The sequence below is a fragment of the Emydura macquarii genome, unplaced genomic scaffold, assembly GCF_026122565.2.
Source record: "Emydura macquarii macquarii isolate MOO-44397 ecotype Brisbane River unplaced genomic scaffold, CSIRO-AGI_Emac_v2 contig_1644, whole genome shotgun sequence".
Classification (NCBI taxonomy): domain Eukaryota; kingdom Metazoa; phylum Chordata; order Testudines; family Chelidae; genus Emydura; species Emydura macquarii.
The window spans coordinates 1,391,166-1,410,742 of record NW_027131781.1 but is presented as its reverse complement, the minus strand read 5'-3'; the positions used below and the strand labels follow the sequence as shown (position 1 = coordinate 1,410,742).

General features: G+C 51.0%; 1 protein-coding gene across 3 annotated transcripts in view; it reads right to left on the bottom strand.

Moving 5' to 3' along the window:
* The window catches only part of RASGRF1 (Ras protein specific guanine nucleotide releasing factor 1), a 98,817-nt gene that overhangs the window by 17,209 nt on the left and 62,031 nt on the right, over positions 1–19,577 (bottom strand). For 2 of the 3 annotated variants that reach the window (XM_067555431.1, XM_067555433.1), the window contains exons 17-23: positions 18,972–19,142; positions 17,699–17,805; positions 16,643–16,755; positions 14,709–14,769; positions 8,895–8,998; positions 7,774–7,858; positions 6,347–6,544 (exon numbers count right to left, since the gene is read on the bottom strand). In XM_067555431.1, coding sequence (XP_067411532.1) covers positions 6,347–6,544; positions 7,774–7,858; positions 8,895–8,998; positions 14,709–14,769; positions 16,643–16,755; positions 17,699–17,805; positions 18,972–19,142 — 839 coding nt within the window. The remainder of the gene's footprint in view (positions 1–6,346; positions 6,545–7,773; positions 7,859–8,894; positions 8,999–14,708; positions 14,770–16,642; positions 16,756–17,698; positions 17,806–18,971; positions 19,143–19,577) is intronic. The other variant, XM_067555432.1, reaches the window with a different exon arrangement.

Here is a 19,577-nt window from a genome sequence, read left to right as displayed (position 1 = left end):
ATTTGTTCCAAAGTACAGTAAAGATATTCAACAACTAGTTTGCTTCCATTCTTTTTAATATGGCTTTATTGGTCGGCAGGAAAATGATTCTGCTTTAGAACTGGAGTTAGGCCTGAATCATTCCATCAGCCCCTCTCCTCTGGGAAGCTCAGCTATGGCTTAGGTACCAGACTGTGCACCTGAGAACTCTCCCTCTGTTCCAAACACACTAACCCACCGAGGTAGTTTTCCAAGTCCACGAGTGATATTACTGGTTCTAAAGCCCAACCCAAATGCCAGTCCGTTCTTTCCTTAGAAGAAAACTCTTGCTGTGTAAGCAAGCTCCAGGATGAAAGTGTCACGTGATGATAAGGTAGAAGTGAGGCTGTTTGCAATTCTCCGAAATATAAAAAATGGAGGTTACTCACTGTAACGGGAGGTTCTTCGAGATGTGTCGTCCCTATCTGGATTCCATAGGTGGGTGCACATATACGCCATGCGCCAGAGCCAGAACTGTTTGCAGTAGTGTTCATCGTGTTCGTCGGCCATGTGGTGCGTCCAAGGTCTTATGAGACTGTGCAGGTCGACGTCCCTCCAGGTCCCTCAGACTGACAGGCACCGAGCCCATAGTAGAGGGGATGAGGGGTGGGACTGGAATCCAGATAGGGCCCACACATCTTGAAGAGCCTCCAGTTAAAGGAAGTAACCTCCATTTCTTCTTCAAGTGCTGGTCCCTATGTGGACTCCAAACATGCATTGCGTAGCGAGCAGTAGTCAGCGTGGAAGTGGGAGCGAGGGCTTGACAAATGTCCTGCCATGAAACGTCCATGAGGAGGGCGGATGTGGTGGCTTGTGCCCGCGTGGAGCGGGGGCTGTGATGCCAGGTGGCAGAAAGACTCGAGAAAGGGAGTAACACTCCTTGACTCAGCCAGAGATCCACTTGGAGAGGCGCTGAGAGGAAAGAGCGTGGCCTCAGCAAGGTTCTGCAATCACAAGAAAAAGTCTGGGCGAGGTTCGGAAAGCCTGGGTGCGTTGTAAATAAAAGGCCAGCGTGTGGCGGACATCGCGGGAATATAGCGTACGCTTCCTGAGGGAGGCATGCAGGTTAGGGTAGAAGGTCGGGAGGTGAATGGATTGGTTGAGATGGAACGGAGAGTCCACCTTAGGGAGGAATTTCGGAGGGAGTCGTAAGGAGACCTTGTCTTTGCGGAAGACCATAAAGGGCAGGTCGGCATCATTGCCGCCAGTTTGCTAACCCATGAAGTAGAGATGATTGCTGCCAAAAGATCACCTTCATGGAGAGGGAGGTGAGAAAGCAAGTGGCCAGGGGTTGGGAGGGCAGCCTGGTGAGGGTCAAGAAGACGAGTTTGAGGTTCCACGAGGGATGGTTTCCAGACCGATGGGAAGGTGTTGAGGAGATGATGGAGGAAACGGGCCGTGGTTGGATGGTTTAAGGCAGAGAAGCCATCAATCGGTGGGAGGAAGGCACTGAGCACCGCCAGATGAACCAGGATGGAGGAGTGGGCAAGGCCCAAGAGTCGAAGGTGGAGAAAGTAGTCAAGGCTGTTGGGGATGGAGACTGGGTCCAGAGGGCAGTGGTGGTGGGATGCCCACACAGTAAAGTGTCTTCACTTAGCCTGGTAGCATGCTCTGGTGGATGGTTGTCTGCTATGTAAAGGACGTCACATGTTGTCTACGCGCGAGGCTCATCCAAATACCAGGCCATGAGATGAAGCGGTTCTGGGTTGGGGTGTCAGAGCCAACCGTGTGCCTGTGTGAGGAGATTCAGGAGAGAGGGAAGGCGGATTGGAGGGTAAGCGGAGAGGTGAAGGTGGTCGGTGAACCAGTATTGGTGAGGCCAAAGAGGAGCAATGAGAATGAGGCCTCCCAGTCCCACCGTATCTTGCGGAGGATCTGTGGGAGGAGCGGGATGAGTGGGAAGGGATGTTGAAGTCCAGGTGACCAAGGGAGAAGAAGCGCATCGCCTTGAGAGCCTTGCCCAAGAGTGTCCCTGGTACAGAAGAGTGGAAACTTGTGGTTGGTGGGAGTCACAAGAGGTCCCAGCGTGGTGTGCCTGACTGGTGGAAGATGGAGCAGAGAGTGGGGTCATGGAGCTCCCACTCGTGGTTACTGTGGAAGGAACGACAGAGTATCCGCAAGGGTGTTGTCGGTGCCTAGAAGATGGACCGCGTGGAGTGTGATTCCATGCTTGAGGCACCAGTTCCAAAGGTGAATGGCTTCCACGCACAGGGCCAGAGATTGGGCTACGCCCTGTTTGTTTATATAGACAATGGCCGTCATGTTGTCGGAGAGGAGTTGCACGACAGGAGCAGATGAGGGGTAGGAATGCCTGGCAAGCGAGGCAGACAGCTCGTAGTTCTAGGATGTTGATGTGCATCCTGGCCTCTCTGGGAGATCATAGGCTCTGGGCTGTGTGGCCCTCCAGATGAGCGCCCCAGCCCATGAGCAAAACGTCTGTGGTGAGGGTGGTGCAGGGCATAGGAGGACTGAAGCAGGTGCTGGCCATGACCTTGGCTGGGTTCCACCACCATGAGAGGGAAGTCAAGACCAAGGGGGGGAGGAGGACCTGTTTGTTGAGCTGATCTACTTGTGTATCGTAGATGGTGCAAAGCCACAGTTGGAGACATCGCATGTGTAGGTGTGCATATGGGGTGACAGAGGTGCAGGCCATTATATGGCCAAGGAGGGAGAGGCAGTGGTGGAGACGTGTGCGGGGACGACAGTGGAGTTGTGTGATCATGGAAGTGAGGGCGGCGAAGCGATTTGCCGGTAGAAAGGCTCGTCTTGCAAAGGAGTCTAGTCAAGCCCCTATGAAAGTGAGCTCACAGGTAGATACGAGGGTCCACTTGTCTTTGTTGATGCAGATCCCCAGGCCAGCGAGGAAGTCTCTCGAGGTGCAGATGATGATCAGGAGACGTCCTCGGGAACCAGTTGTCCAGATACGGGAACAATGAATGGCCGAGGCGTCTTATGTAGGCTGCCACGACCGCAAAGACCTTCGTGAAGACACGGGGAGGAGCAGCTATTCCGAACGGAAGAATTTGGAACTGATAGTATCCCACTGGGAAGTGAAGCAATTTATGATGGGAGGGATGTATGCCCACATGGAAGTGTGCATTCTTCATATCAAGAGTCGCGAACCAGGTTCCAGGGGGAAGGCAGGGGATAATCTGGGATTCATGTGGAATCGGAACTTGCGGATGAAGCAGTTCAGAGCCTGGAGGTCTAAAATGGGGCAAAGGCCACCCCACTTCCTTCGGTACGAGGAAATAGGGGGAATAGAATCCACGGCCACAATTGTGGCATGGGGTGAGTTCTATTGCGCACTTCCGGAGGAGGGTGTGCGCTTTCTCTCAGAGGAGATTGCGTTGGGATGGATCCCAAGGACCCTTGTGGGGAGGAAGACGAGGAGGGAAGGAGAGGAACTCTACGAGGTACCCCCAGTGTATGATGGCCAACACCCAGCGACTGGTGGTAATCTTGCTCTAATTGCAGGCAAATCGAGTAAAACGGCCCCCGAAGGTGACCTGAGGAACAGCAGGAGAAGGGGATGCAGGATCACAGGTCTCAAGGGAGGAGTCGAAATGGACATTTGGAAAGACGCTGCGGGAAAAAAGAGGCGGCGGAGCGGGTCGTGGCAGGGCATCAAGGCCATTGAGAACGTTGACGGTGGTGGGTCTGGTTTTGTTGGCATGGAGGGTGAGGCTTGTAGACAGGATGGGGAGGATAACAGGGGAGGAAAGAGGACCGGTGCTGGTGGCGAATTGGGGCTGGAGTGTAAAGGCCCAAGGACCGCAGTGCGGCACTAGAGTCTTTGAGCGAATGAAGACTCTTGTCAGTCTTGTTGCTAAAAGGTTTGTGGTTACCAAATGGGAGGTCCTCAAGAGTGGTCTGGACCTCCTTCGGGAAACCCAGTCTGTTCCCAGGAGTCTTTGCACAGCACTACCCGCATGGCCATGGAGTGGAATGCAGTATCTGCTGCGTCCATTGTGGTTTGGAGGGCTACCTTGGCAACCAATTTGCCCTCCTCAATCAAAGACTTAAACTCGGCCTGCCTGTCCTCCAGGAGAGAGGCTTGAAATCCTGCCAGTTTTGTGTTCAACAGGAAGTCACATTTTGCCAGTATAGGCTGGTAACTGGGAGTGCGGAGCCGCAGCCCTGCCGAGATACAGACTTTTACGTTCAGTGAGGTCGAGTTTCTTGGCTGCTCGATCTGGAGGGTTGGTCTTGCAGTGCTGTTGATGAACATGCTCTGCTGATGCTTGAACCACCAAAGATTTTGGTGGTGGGTGCATAAACAGAAAGTCTGTATCTGTAGCAGGGACAAAATAAGGCCGTTCTGCTCGCTAAGGTGTAGGCGCACACGACACAGGGGCATGCCAGACAGCCCAAGCCGGTTGAAGAAGCGCACTACATATGGGAAGAGCGGTACGCAAGGGTCCCGCCCGTTGGAGAATGTCCAGGAACTTGTCCTGGGGGTCCTTCACATCTTCAGCCAGGAGGTTAAGGGCCCTTACCATGTGGCCGAGTAGGTCCAGGTATTGACCATGGTTGTCCAGAGGTGAAAGAGAAGGCAGGATGAGTGCCTCACCTGGGGAGGAAGAATCTCCCTTTGGGACTGGTGGCTCCAGTGGTTCTGGTGCCAGAGGTGTGGTGTCCTGGGGTTCTCCATAAAGGGAGGGAGGAGCTGTATAGACTGGAGAAGGTTGATGATGAGGTGGCGGCGGTGCCTCATGGCCATAGTAGGGGTCTCAAGGATGCCAGTATGGCCAGGCACAGGATCTGCTGGTACTGGTGGTCCTCGAGGGTACTGGAATGATGTCAGTTGGAGGTCCACATGCTAGAGCATAGCACCGGCATCATGGCTCCGGACTATAACAGTGTGCTGGTGAAAAGGCAGGCTCCTGCTCCAAGGACCAGTCGCAGTCAGAGGGTTGGCCTAGGAACAGCGGTGCCATTGGAACAATCGGAGACAGAGCAGAGCAACTCTGCGCCAATGTCCTGGCCTGCTGGACTGATGGTGCAAAGAGTAGGCGGAGCAGGATGGTGGCCAAGCAGTCGTGGCGATCCGGGATGTGATGGGGAACTGGCAAGAGCAGTTCGGCCATAGGCATCAGAGGAGACAAGCAGCCAGGCGTGCATGGCACTGGGTGTCAGATGCCAGACAGTCCCGTGGGTGTGGATGCAGCCAGGGGTGGAGGTGGTGGCTGGTTCGTCTCGATGATGTTTCGTCTTGTGCTCCGTCCGAGACTTCTTTGGCGGAGGAGCAGCCACATCGTTGTGCGATGTCTCACTTGACCTGGCGTGGTTCGGGGAGGCAATGCCGTGTTTAAAGGCAGCCCCTCTCGGGGAGCTGCCCCTGTGCCCATGCGTGTGCTTCTTATGAGCATGGTGGAGCTTCATCGGTGCCACCGGGACTGCCGGTGGCGCCGGGGTGATGGTGCCACTCTGGAAGGAGCTGCAGACGCACCCATGGGCGGTGAGGCCGAATACTCCGGTGGATCTGCCGGTGGCAAAGTCAAATGCACATATGGGTGCATTGCCTCCCCCGTGAGGTGTTTTCGGTGCTGAAGCTCTTGAGCCTCGTGAGTCTGTGGTGGAAAACAGCAGCAGCTGGAGCAGTGGGCGACGACATGGGCTTCACCCAGACAATAGAGGCAATGCTGGTGCTCGTCGCTCACGGAGAAGGAGTGTGAACACGAAGCACAGCTTCTAAAGCCAGCTTTCCAGGGCATAGTCCCCTGGAATGGGTGTGATGCCCTGCATGGGATGAAGTAGCAACTACTACTTGATTCCTAACCACTAACTACTATGCTGAGAAACTGTGAAAAACTATGCACAACAATACTGGAAAAGCGACGCAGTATGAACGAGAAGGAAGAGGTTCCTACTCTGGCTATGCGGTGGTGAAAGGGAACTGGAGGGGCGTTGACCCGCGCAGTCTCACCAGACCTTGGACGCACCACGTGGCCGACGCACGACACACATGCAGGTTGACGGTCACTATTACGAACCGTTCTGGCTCTGGCGCCCATGCGCACCCATGTCTGGAATTCACATGGGGACCGGCACTCGAAGAAGAATGTGAATCTATTTTCATACTGGGGTTTTTATTTTGTGTTTATTTTAGGTCATTCAAACTGAGATGTCCACACTTTATAAGTGGCTTCTTACACCATTTCATCACACACCATCACCATCAATTCAGCACTGCTCCATGGGGCAAAGACTGTCCTTTTGTTCTGTGTTTATACAGCACCTAGCACAATGGGTCGTGGCCCATGATGGGTTCCTTAGGTGCTCTGGCGAGACGCATCACAAATAACAATAACTATAGCTCTGGTACCTGCTTAGAAACTTTGAGCCACGTTTTCTTGAGCCGGAAGATAGCACTGCGGTTCAGGGACGAGGTGATCTCCAGGACTGCGTTGTAGTTGTGCAGACACCTGCAGATGTCTGCCACGGCCACCCACTTCTCAATGGCGCTCACCCTAGCATTGACATCCTCATTTTGCAGGATTTCGGAAGCTATCAAGTTACTGATCTGCAGGGAGAGAACAGTTATAATCCCACGGGTTAGGAACACGTTTGATATAAGACTTGTACTAATTCGTTGCAGGCCTTTCATCTTGACACTCTTTTATTGGCCTTCTCACTCACCAGTGAGAGCCACAGGAAGGAACACGGCTGATTCCGCGGCACGCACCGTCGTAGCAGAAGATGCTAAGCACACAACTGCTTTATTGATGCAACACATGTTCTGACTCCCACCACTCTGACATCTCATTCATGATGATAATTTACGTACTGGAAAGCACAGAGACGGTAACCAGCAGTATATATATGGACCAGTTGCAGTCCACTCAAAAAAATGTTTATATAGGCCCTGCATCAGCAAAGCACCTAACCACATGCTTAACTTTAATTCTGAAGTCAATGGGACTTAAGCACGTGCTCAAGTGCTTTGCTGAATCTGGGCCTGCATCAACGTTTGACTGGACTGCAACTGGCCCACAAACAAACATACAGGCGTTACAGAGAGGTAGCTCAGGCTCTTTATGATGGATACGGAGAATACGCTGACCAACATTTTCAAACACAGGCCCTTAGATCAGTGGCGTGATTTTCAGAGGGCTGAGCTAAGGGCACGTAGCACTTTGAAAGCAAGCCATGGATTTAGTAATTGAAAGACAGATTTAAGAGTGAAGTCCTGGCCCCCTGAAGTAATAGGGCATTTTGCAATGGATTTCAAGGGAGTCAGGATTTCACTCTAGGGGCCTAACTTCAAGTGTCCAAATCTAAAAATGTTGGCCCATGCTTTTCAGTTTGTATTTTCCCTGTGATTTCACTTTTCTTTGGTTAATAACATGGTTCCTACATATTTTATATTGAGATGGGTCTAAAACCCAAACCCTGGTCCAAGTTTTCAGCTCAAATCTCCCTCTACAATGGGCCAAATTTGAACAACCTGAACCATGAGGAAGTTTGAATTCAGATTTCACCTCCTCGCCCCCTAGAATGTGGGCGTATTGGGTCAGGGGTTGTTCTGCCCATTCTAAGTGAAATGGATCAGTACATCGTCCTCGGATTCCATGCAGCCTGGCCTTGGACTGTGAAATCAATCTCCGTTTCCAAAAAACAATGTTTAAAAGAGATCACCATGGAAATGGGGTCAGTAAATCCCAGACATACGGTACGCAGCACACAAGTGCCACTGCCTTGACTCCTCCTATGCCAGCCGCACCACGATATCCCTGACGGCACTGTACTTACATCATTGAAGTGTTTAGTGTTCTTCATAATGTAAGGAGTCCTTTCATTCTTCTCAACCTTCATCCAGCCTTGTCCAAAAAACTCTCTGCAAATTATAAAACCCAGGATCAATTCTATGTCATCTCCCTGGGAGCACTGACTCCTCCGTGTAACCTGTGCTGCGTGAGAAATGCCCTGGGGAATGAGTTCTCACCATGAAGCATCTATTCTTGACACCAGTGACTGGGAGGGGCCGGATCATATGCCATGTCTTATTAGCACATACAAGTAAATGGGGGGAGTGGCACTAGCTCCATAGAATCATAGACAATTAGGGTTGGAAGGGACCTCAGGAGGTATCTAGTCCAACCCCTGCTCAAAGCAGGACCAACCCCAACAAATTACCCCAGCCAGGGCTTTGTCAAGCCGCAGCTTAAAAACCTCTGTGGATAGAGATTCCGCCACCTCCCTAGGTAACCCATTCCAGTGCTTCACCACCCTCCTAGGGAAATAGTTTTTCCTATTATCCAACCTAGACCTCCCCAACTGCAACTTGAGACCGTTGCTCCTTCTTCTGTCACATGCCACCACTGAGAACAGCCTGGCTCCATCCTCCCTGGAACCCCCTTTCAGGTAGCTGAAGGCTGCTATCATGGCTACCCTCTGTCCAGGACGTGGCTGAGGCAGGGCTGGATCTAGGGAAACTGGCTTAGGGCACGACAGGCACTTGCCTTGGGGATGCCAGCTGGGGAGTGCGTTCACCCATATCGCAGGCACCTCCCCCTTCTGCTCCGGTGGAAAAGAAGAATTCGAGCTGGGGTGTTCCCCACCTGCCCCCGACCATGCCGGCCAGCAGGCTGAGGACAGGGAAGTGATGGACTGAAGGTGAATCACTGTCCTCCTGGATTGCCAGGGAGCCCCGTGACCCCGGGTCCCAGTTCCTGCGCAGTGATGTCACAACGTAGCCCTGAGCGAGGGGCATTTCTGCATAGCTACAGCCCTGGAGTCTGCACAAGGCTGTGCGACGCTGAAGGCGAATCCTGCCGGTGTCATGCTTTATATCTAAACTTGGTAATCAGCAGCTGGAGAGGAGCGAAAGCAGATGACGAACGCCAGCTGGCCAGAGAACAGTGGGTACTTACTCATATGGGATCTTCTTGAAGACCAGGTGATCCAGCAGTGTCAGCTGTTCGGCTATTTCCAAAGCTGAGTGGTTTTCAAAGGGCTCTGCTTTGACTCCCTCGGCCTAGATGAAGAGTCGGTTTCAGTTTTAGGAGAATGATTTAGTTCAGAATAGATGAAGCAACGCTGACATTCCGAACACTGACATGAAACGAACGCGACATCCAGTACGAGAGTCGTCGTTCCCCCCCTAGCCCCCCGGACGTGTTACAGCTCTGCTACATTAACCAGGAACTGATAAGAAAGCAGCTTGTGCAGCAAGCATCATTCAGGGGCCGCACTGTGATGCCCTTACTCACCCGGGCCAGGTACTCACATGAGTATTTCCACTCACTTACTGGGACTCTGCGTGTGAGTAACTGCTCACGAATGTGGGCAAAGGGCCCACAAACAGGCTCTACATCACCCGTGATCACACACCGTCCCTGGCACCTGAGCTGGACGTTTCTACAGAGTCAGGAATGCAGGTGAGGGTATGCTGGGAACGTCGCAAACAAGCTTAGAAAAGAGAGCGGAAGTAGAGCCCAGTTGTGTCCATAATGGCCTGGAAGTTGGTTTTCTTGAAGGCTCAAATGACCTGTGCAGATGTGACAATGGATCTCGGAGCCAGGCTGCTTTGCTGGCGGGTCTACCCACGTCTGATCAGCAGCAGGAATTTCCAGGCAAAAGCTGCTTTGCTGCTGCTCGGCTGCTGGCACTCCGGCCCCAGGTCAGCAGAGCCTTTCAACACGTGCTTACGTCCATCCCGCTCCAGCTTCGCTAAGCACAGACTGAGAGCTTTGCTGGCCGGGGATAAATTGTTGAATCTGGCTCTAAAGCAAGGCCCTGATCCTGCAGCCATTGAGGTCAATAGGAATTTTGCCATTGGCTTCAATGGAAGCAGGATTGGGCCCTGGCACGAAACCTGTCCCAGCCAGGAGGATTTGTGAAAGGGAGACGTTACAAGTGTCTGACGACCTGCTCGGGTTAATTCAGGAATCACTGGCTGGCGTTTGCTAATATACAAATAATCAACTTTTTCCTTTAAATCATTTCAACGTTAGACACATAACAAATGCAGGTGCACGAATTCCTGTGAAAGGCTGTCTTTTCCCCCGACAGTCTTGTAACCAATTAATAAAGCGCCAGGGAATCCCTGCCATGGAAACACAGCCAGGGCAGAACAGCTGCATCCCATATTACAAACTAAAGCATTGGATTCGATTAGCAATCCTTTCCCCTAGCACTTGTCAGCCAAGACAGCCTTGCTCTTTGGAAGACTTTAATATGAAATTAGTTTTAAAATATTTCATTCTCATTTGGGCCAGATTTTCAAATGGGCCCGTGTACGTGTGTATCCATCCATTCGAAAATCTGGCCCCTGACCACCAATCCTGTCCCTTCCACCTACTGCTAATAAATAGCACCTTGACTTCTCTAGTGTTTGGACATGGACCTGAGATATGAAGCTCTTATCCAGATCTAAGGCATCTGGGTCCAGGTCTGCTATTGTCATTGGCACTGGTATTGACGACATGGCCCTACATAATACTCCAGGTACCGCCCTGTGGTGCTAAAGAGATGAATAGATTTTAGCACCAGACGGGATCGTTGTGATCATCCAGTCTGACCTCCTGTATAACACAGGCCATAGGACATCCTGGAATTAATGCTGGCTTCAAGTCCAACAGCAGTGGTTGAGCAAGAGCAGATCTTTTAGGAAAAATATCCAGTGATGGAGAATCCACCATAGCAAGTTGCAAATTGTTCCAGTGATTAATTACCCTGGCTGTAAAACATTTGCACCTTATTTCTAGTCTAAGTCTGGCTAGCTTCAATTTCCAGCCACTGGATCTTGCTTTACCTGGGTCTGCTAGATTGAAGAGCCCCCTATTATCAAATTTCTGCTAGATTGAAGAGCCCCCTATTATCAAATTTCTGCTCCCCAGGTAGGTACTTACAGCCTTTTATCAAGTCATGCCAGGGCCGTCTCTTTGATAAACTGAGTAGATTGAGCTCCCTGCATCATCGCTATAAAGGCAGGTTTTCTGATCCTTTAATCATTCTTGTGGCTCTTCTCTGACCCCTCTCAATTTATCACCATCCTTCTTGAATTGTGGGCACCAGCACTGGACACAGGATTCCAGCAGCAGTCAAACCAGTGCCAGCTATAGAGGTAAAATAACCTCTCTGCTCCTATTCAATACTCTCCTGTTTATACAGCCAAGGATGGCATAAGCACTGTAGGCCCCACTGTCACCCTGGTATGCGGATTGTTTTTTAGAATCACTGATTCCCAGGACGGAGAACCAAAGCCAGTCCTTGGGCTTAAAAATACTAGTTGCAGGTTGTATGGAGCCAATGGGATAATTTCTAATGCACACAAACATTCACCACTGCCTCCACCGAACGAAGCACCGCGTGACTGAGAGAATTCAGCTCAGAGCATTAAAAACTCGAGGGGAGCCAGAACTGGAATTTCACATTCACACCCCTTCAAGTGTTAGGGGCTGAGGTTGGGCTCTCTGGGTCTCTGGCTTGGCTCTAAAAGTGGGAGAACCTATCTTCCGAATTCGGTTTGAGCTAAAACGGCTGCAATTTCTGAACAGTGAGATTCCACCGTTTGGCTCCAAAATATCACCCCGGCTGGTCACAAGACTTCACAGTCTGAACCACGACCCCTACCTAAGCCTAATCCAGATGTAGGCCTGAACGCTGCCACCTCAGACCTACTGTAGCCCTTCGTCCCCTTTTATTGCCTGGCGCTGAAGGCGCGTGCACCCGGGGACCCGGCCAGGAAAACACGGAACATCACAGCTTTCCTCTCCCCCGGAAAATAAGCAGATTTTCCATCCTCCCAGCAGCCTGCAAGCGGGGATTTGGCAGACTGGGTAACGTGAACTGTCAAGGCCATACGGCGGGTAGGAACAGACTGTGCAGGTACAAATCCAGGGCTACAGACTGTTGTTCAGTAACTGACGGAGCCTCATCCCAGGATAAGTGCCGCCCGCGATGAGGAATTTCTAAAGTGCCGATTGCTGCTTGCCTGGCTACTCCCCGGGATCATGCTGCAGTGCGCCTGTGTGGGGTGTAAGAGACTCACTCCCCTGCTCTTGTCTTCTGCACTGAGGCTGGCCTGAATCTCCCTGGGGAAAACAGTCTGTGCTCTCAGCTCACGCCGTCATGGGCACTAGCTGCCTGAAAGGGTGTAGAAGGCAGGAGGCAAGGCAAGGCAAGGCCATCCCCCCCCCCCCCCCCCAGTTTCCCCAAACTGGCTGGATGTGGAGCCAAGAGCACAGTGCATCCCCTCAAAGCGTGGTGGGGCCAATGCTCCAGCATATGCTTCCCTGGAGGGATTCTGGACAGCTCTGCTGCAGTTCCTCCCAGATGCTCCCACGTACAGCACAGACCCGACAGGTCCCCAGCATGCCGGTGGAAGCCTGCCCGATCCCCACAGCCCAGCCTTTTACAGAAAACCGGGTGTCGAAGGCAGTGCTTGCATTGCTCTACCCTGCACCGTGTACCATCCAATGTGAATACAGCCTCTGGTACTGAACAGTGTCCCAGGTCTGCTCAGGGAATTAATAGCCAGCCATGCTTTGCTGCTTCAGGACTTCTAGTCCTGACCTTAATCCTGGGAGTATCTGGAATGCAAAGCAGAAGGGGCACTTGTATAACTGCTAGGGTGGAAGTTGTGTATCTTGATCAGTCTCGGCGATGGGTCAGCAGTGAAGTGGCCTGGTGTGCGCATGCAGGGGGTGTGAAATGCAAGACTGCTTCTCCCGAAACAAAGACTCCAGCAAAGACGCCAAATTCAGAATGGTGTCAAGAGTTACCTGTGCAAGCAGACATTATGAGGAGGAGGATGGGGAGAGACTCCTTCAAACACAAGCTGGCTTAGCCCAGGGATCCCTCCCCAGCAGAAGTACTGGAGCGTGCTAGCAATCACCTGGACCACTCAAGTTAAAAAACGGTTGGCTCTGCAGAGCACCCGACACCAGCCTCATTGACAGTAGCACACCAAAAGCTAGCCAAGTGGAACAGGAGTCGAGAGGCTATTTAAAATCTGCTCCTGGCCAAAAGGAATTCTTTGGTGCACATGGGTTCCAGGAAGAAAATGTCAAAGTGGGTTTCCTTTGCGAGTATCTCTCAAGTGCCCATAGAGTCAAGGAGGCCTATGAGCAGGTCCACTCATGCCAGCCAAAGTGGGGCCAGACTGTATCCAAATGGAGGGGGATTCTCACCTACACTGCAAGATAAACAGAACTTGAACTGCAGTGGGGACAAAATGTGGAAGTGCTGCAAGGGACAAAAATTAGGTGAAAGCTCAAGACGGGCCTGAGCCAGAACCTTGAATCTGAACACCCTGGAGTTTTGTATGGGTGGGGGGTTCAAAAGCCAGGCCTAGCCTCAAAGTTCTTGATTAGGGTGAAATGGAACTTCAGCTCAGAACAAGCCCACATGACTGTGGTGCACGTGCCTGCATGTTTAAAATCCAGAACTCCATGTTACTTACTCTTACGTGTTTATTGTGAGCATAGCGGCATTTGGTGTTATTCTTAAAATCCCAGCTGCTGGGATTAGGAGATTGCACAAGAACCTTCATTCCTTTGGGTTTTTTTAAATAAGTTTCTAACCCTCCTGATTGCAGAGAAAAGCTTGAAAACGTGAAGTGAGAGAACCCTAAAGGCTCAGAAGCCAGAAGGCAAATAAAACGATGTTTATTATTTTGATAAATGTCCAGATTTTTAAGCCAATCTCGTGACTTTTAGGACCTGACTTGTGATTTTGAAGGCATGGGGTTGGCAATGCTGTGAACTGGACCCAAGTGTGCAGTAGAAGAAGCACAGTCCAGCAGAAACACACAAACACTGATACATATTATGTGTGCCTGGGACTTGGCCAGCATAGGGGAAAATCCACCCTTTGGTGGACTGAAGCCCTGATGTAATGGGGTTTATTATTTCAACCCCGTTCCCAGTGAAAGCTGTACACAAATTGGGAAGACAGGAAGAGCTGTGTGACCAACTCGCCGCGCATCACGCTGAAAGCATGCCTTGCCTTTCTGTGTCTCTAGAGGAGAGACGGTAGAGTTATGTCAATAACTCACAATGAAAAATTTGCTGGATTAACTTGGACTTTTTGCCCATCGGCAGATTTACCTTTTCGTGTGTGTCCATTATTTTAAGCTGTGCTAGGGATAGGTTTTACATTTGTTTTACTCTCAGATCTGATTACAATGTGTTGACAGTCAGGCTGTACTTCTTAGTTTGGATTGGTTAGACAATTTATGTCCCTGACTGGAAGGGCGCACGAGGCCTTCCACTAGAGGTACTTGTGTGTGGGAATTTAAAACGCACTGTCTGAAAATACTTGCACAGGGGACGTTGAAATCTGCTTTCCATGAATGTGTGCTAGTGAAATGTGACTGTAATGTACACGGAAAGCTAACACAATGGGCCAAGTACAGCCACACAAAAATATTCACGCGTATATTCTCTGGACATTTTGTGCATTATTTGCCCAACCTTAACACCAGATGATTCCCAGGTAACAGAGAGCAGTACGCTATAAAAGAGCCCAAGAAAATAACCTTGAGGATAATTACAAAGGGACAGGCTTACATGACGAACTGGGCAGTCCAAATAAAGAAATGCTGAAAGTGGTGACAAGCCGATCATGCTAACGAACATTTAAGCTATCTGAAAACTGACTGGGTGTCTCACAGCAGAGTATTAGCAATTCACTCTATCAGCTTGATGGTAATTAAAAGTTGAGGGTAGAAAAGCATTTACCATCTGTATGATCTCCTCCAGTGTTATCTGATTGTCTCCTGGATCTTCCTGAGTCAAAGTCCTGTGCAATGAAAAGGCAGTTTTACTTTAACTGAAAGAACAACAGGTTATATACATTTCTTGGCTTGAGAGCATAGCTTTGTATTTATCGTTTCATTCAGCTGGTATTTTGATAGAGTAAACTTCCAGGAGTGTGCAAGAAGCTGCACTTCTGTGAAATCCGATTTCTCATTTTACTTATTTAAAAAGAAAAAGTCAAAATGTGTCAAATGATGACGTCGGATCCCTGGGAGTCCGATTCCCAGGGGAATCAGCAGGAGTCTGCATACTTAGCCCCTCACATTGCAAAGGTGTGAATCAGGACTCTCCTGTGTGAAGTGGTGGACTCAGTTTCTCTTTCCCACTGGTCTATGTGGCTACTCCACACAAGGGACCCTCATTGGCTTTGATGAGAATTCCACATGCCGAGTGCATGCAGGATCAGTGCAACGAACGTGTTCCTGCACACGGACAGTGCTATCATAGTGTTAGTCCGCACAATCACTTAGCAGAGGAAGAGCCACGTGCTGCCCTTGTTAGCTAGCACACCATATGGACACGCCTGCTCACGTTCATGCCAAAAACTGATACACCCGGAGGACAGGAATTGCATGACTAGCTCCCAGCCCCAAGCTCTTGCTAGTTAAGGCTTTAGTCCTGCAAGTCCTCGTGCGCAGGGAAGCACAGCACGCAGGGCTGTTGTTTCCAGGGGCGGGGGGACAGGAGACTGTCCCTGGTGCAGATAAGGTGAAGCATGTGCCATCGCCCTGGGCACAGAGGCAGCGGCAAATCTCAACTCCCCGTATGCACACGTCTCTTCACTGCAAGTTACAAAAGAGGCAGCATGTGTGTGCGCGAAAAGGGCATGTCTGCCGGAACGGGGGAGTAAGTATGACCCTCGGCATAACTAAGGGGGCCAGCGGTGGCCATGGCGTGGCTCAACCCAGCGTCAGGCATTCCTGCATGGCCAGTTCCTGCTGCCTGAAATCCCTGCAGGGATAACACCTCGTGCTGTGGGGCCTGTTTGCAGGACTGGGCAAGAGGTCTGACTCTGAGGATCCCTGGGTCTTGAACCCAGGTGTGCAGGTCCCCACCATCCGGCAGCTCATCACGTCCGAGTGGGCTGCGTGGCCATGGAACCCTGCCCGCACCAGAGGCACCGCCCACGGGTGTCCTGGTTGGAGGCGCGCCTGGCCCCGACTGATCCGGCTGCAATATTTATGCCAAGAGCGGCCCAGGTCCTGGTTCCCATGTCCCTGCCTTGTCCCCAGTCTCCGATTCTGGCTTCAACCCTTCGCTTGATTCTCCAACTCCGGCTCTGGCCGTGAGGGCTGACCACCCATGGCCCAGACGCGACACTTACTCCTGCCACTGATCTTAGGAACTCACTTCCCTCCTCTGGGCTGTACTAGCCTTCAGAGTGGATTGTAAGTCCCACCTTCTCTCCCTCGCCTGTGGGGAGCTGGGTGTGGGTGGGGCTGGCAGCGGTGGTGTGGGACTCTGCAGATCACGGGGCTGGGTGATTCATTTCTAGGATATTTATACTGCTGCGGGGTTATCTGATTTGGGGAGGCGGGGGGAGGAGACTGAAGGGCCTGTTTATTTAGTACATTGTTCATGGACTGTGACTGGCGCCTGGAGCACTGGCGGGGCTGCACTCTTCCACTGCAGCTTGTGAAAACCTAAGTGTACAAATCAGTCTGGGCAGGGAGCAATGTGCTGCTTTTACAGCAGGGTCACGGGAAAGAACATCTGGCCTGTCTTCCAAGTTTGCTTCCTGTAATTGAATTACTGGTACAACTGCTCAGAGGACACACTGCTGCCCCTCCAGCCTGGGTGAACGCAGATAGCCCAGCTCTCCAGGAAAACATGCATCCCCATTATCAAACCTTTACCTTATAATATTGGCAGCTGCTTTTCTCTCCTGGGTCAGGAGCTCAGGATCATGGATAACTTCTTCCAGAAAGCTGATCACTTTACATTTTAGTTCATCGTTGGTTTCAAAGTCCTGCCAAAAGCATGTACAGTCAAAGGTTTCACGTCTTTTATTCATATCATAGCACATTACAAGCAGAATCATGGTCTTATTTCCCTTTAAAAACCTTGACATGATTAATCGCTATGGTATCCCCGCCTGCAAGAGAGAAAGAACATGCTGTCTGTTCCTCCGAAGGAAGAAAAACAGCTTGTCCGCTTGTCAATGACAATCTGCATGTGCGGCAGAGAGGAATCCAAACGGAAGGGGACTGTACTCACTTCGTGCTTTTGCATTAGCATCAGAAACTGCATCTGGACAGAGCAGAGAGTTTGGGGCATGAATGTTAATGAGCTGCACTGCTGTTGGTGCGCCGCACTCTACCGCCAATGGTACAAGTCCCAGCGTTGAGAGGCAGATGAGAAAGGGGGAGGGATGCAACCAAGAGAGCTGAGCGGCTGTCAGCCCAACTCTAACATTTTATTAGCCTCTTTCCACAGCCCCTTCCCCTCACACACAAAAACCAAACCCACTGTTTTGACCCAGGCCTTATATTTCTGTACTCAGGATGGAAAAATGATGAGGATTCTGGTGGTTTATATGCTGAATATGTTACATTGCCATAACAGCAGTGACTGTTCTATTCTGAATCTGCAGATGCCTCAGCCTCCCCTCTTCAGCAGCTCTGAGCTTTTCTCTACTTGTCCCAATTACACAAACATGGGAAAAAGCAGTTCTTCCATCTGATGACCAGCTTGCTCAGCCAATAAGATACAGCTGAATTCAGCCCCAAGCGGAGCCCATACAAGGCCTATGAAGGACCGGAAGGGCCACTGTAATGAAAAGGACTTCTTGTCATCCCATTATCGTTCCATAACATGTCATGCTATTGCCTCAGTGCAGCCTCTGCTTCACACAGCTCTGGGAAAGCAACCAGCACTTTCTTGTGAAACATTCTCCCCAGGCTAACAAGTACCTGCGAGTGTTTGGAGACCCAGTGTCGCAGAACGTTGAGAACTCTGTTGGTTGCAGCTCTCCTTATCACAAACTCTTTGTCCCCGTTCCTTTGGTCAGGGGGGAAGCCTAAAATTATTGCAAATAACTTAGCACATATACAACTGTTATAGGAATTACTTCAAAATATTAGCAGTTTAACAGAATAGTGTGAAAAAGCCCATATTGCCAGTTAACAATCTCTTCAATTTAAATATAAACTCTCAGGACCAAAACTTTCGCAGGCAGCAGCTCTGCTTGGTACACAAGAGAGCTGTGTGCATGCAAGCACTTGGATTTGTGTGTGCAAATAAAACTGCAGGTGCAAATGGATACCTGGCATGTTCACATGCAAATAGATGGGTGCAATACAATATACTGATTATCATCTACACAGGGCTAATTGTCTGGGACCTGCTTCCCTCAGGTCCATCCTTCCCGCTCAGCCCAGCTACAGCACATGTGATCAGCCTGGATGTTTGAGCTGTTGGGATCCCCTGGTGTGGTGGGACATGCCCCCATCCCCGCGGTGGCAAGGCTAATGAACATCCTTGTACCCAGGCCGTGCCAATTAGGTGCACCTGCAGAACATGCGCCACCTGGAGAAGTGGAGCTTCAGAGGGTGGGACTGGCCACAGAAGAGGGGGCGGGAGTTTCCTCAGGAACAGGGATGCTGCCAGGAACAGCTAGTGCCCCAGTAACAAGGGAAGCTCAGCCTGAAGCAGTTGCTAAACTTTTCCTTCAACCCCGCCGTTCAGGCGGATGGACACTACAAGCTGTACGTAAGCGACGGCTGCGGTGAGTCCTGGGCCAGGGCCTAACGACAGGGGACTGCAAAATGGGCTCTGAAAAGGACTCGAGGAGTGAGCTGAACTCCCGCCAGGAACAGTGGCATTGCCCAGGAGGGGGGGCTCCTGCTGGGGATGCAGGGGGGAGAGACTCAGAGCGAACATGGCTCGAGCCCAAGCTGAGAGTTGGCCGACTACACCTGGCCGCTGGTCTCTTTGGCCAGCGTTCATTGAAGCTGCTGCTGCACGGCCTGTGTGTATGGCCTCCGTCGTTAAGGGAAGCAGCCTACTGAGTAGCATGGGGTGAGGCTGTATTTATTTGGGGGAACAGTAACCAGGCCCAGTGGTGATCAGTGAACTCTGTGTCCCGTACTCCAGTGCCGTGTAGCTCACATTTTCTCTCTTCAAGTGGGATAACTGCATCCTGCCACAAGCTACAGAACATTGTTTTCCCAAGTGCAACCTGACCTGCACTGGCTAATGACATCCTTCTGTATTTCTCCTTGGTGGGGGTGCCTTCGTTGGCTCCAGCAGTCGCTATAGCAAAAGCGGAAGCAGCTGACAGAGCACTGCGGTTATTGTCAAGCTCCCGGCAAGATGTCATAACGACTCCATTGTTATAAGAAAACAATGAGAAATCTGGAAAAGGACGAGGGAGAACAAGATCAATGTTTTCCAGGCACGGAAGGTGAAGTTTGGTCTCACAGTTACCAGTTAATGTAACCATTTTCTCATAGGACCAAATGCTGCCCCTGGAAATGCATGAGCAAGAGCCTAGAACTTGCTGCACAACTGTCCCCTTCTCATACGCCCACAGGGAGAGTTTGGCCATTGAAATTAGAGATGCAAAAAATCGATGAGGTCACCTGAGTCTGTCCCCACCTGGCAAGCACAGATTGGTTCCCAAAAGCACATTTGTCCAGCTGAGATTTAGAATAAACGGATGGACTGCTGTGGAGGTCACAACACTCCAGATTTGATACAGTAGAACTTCAACGGGGATCAACCCACCGGTGTCTATAGCAGTTATTAAAATATCTATCCAGGGAGGGTTTAGGAGAGGGTTCGATCCTC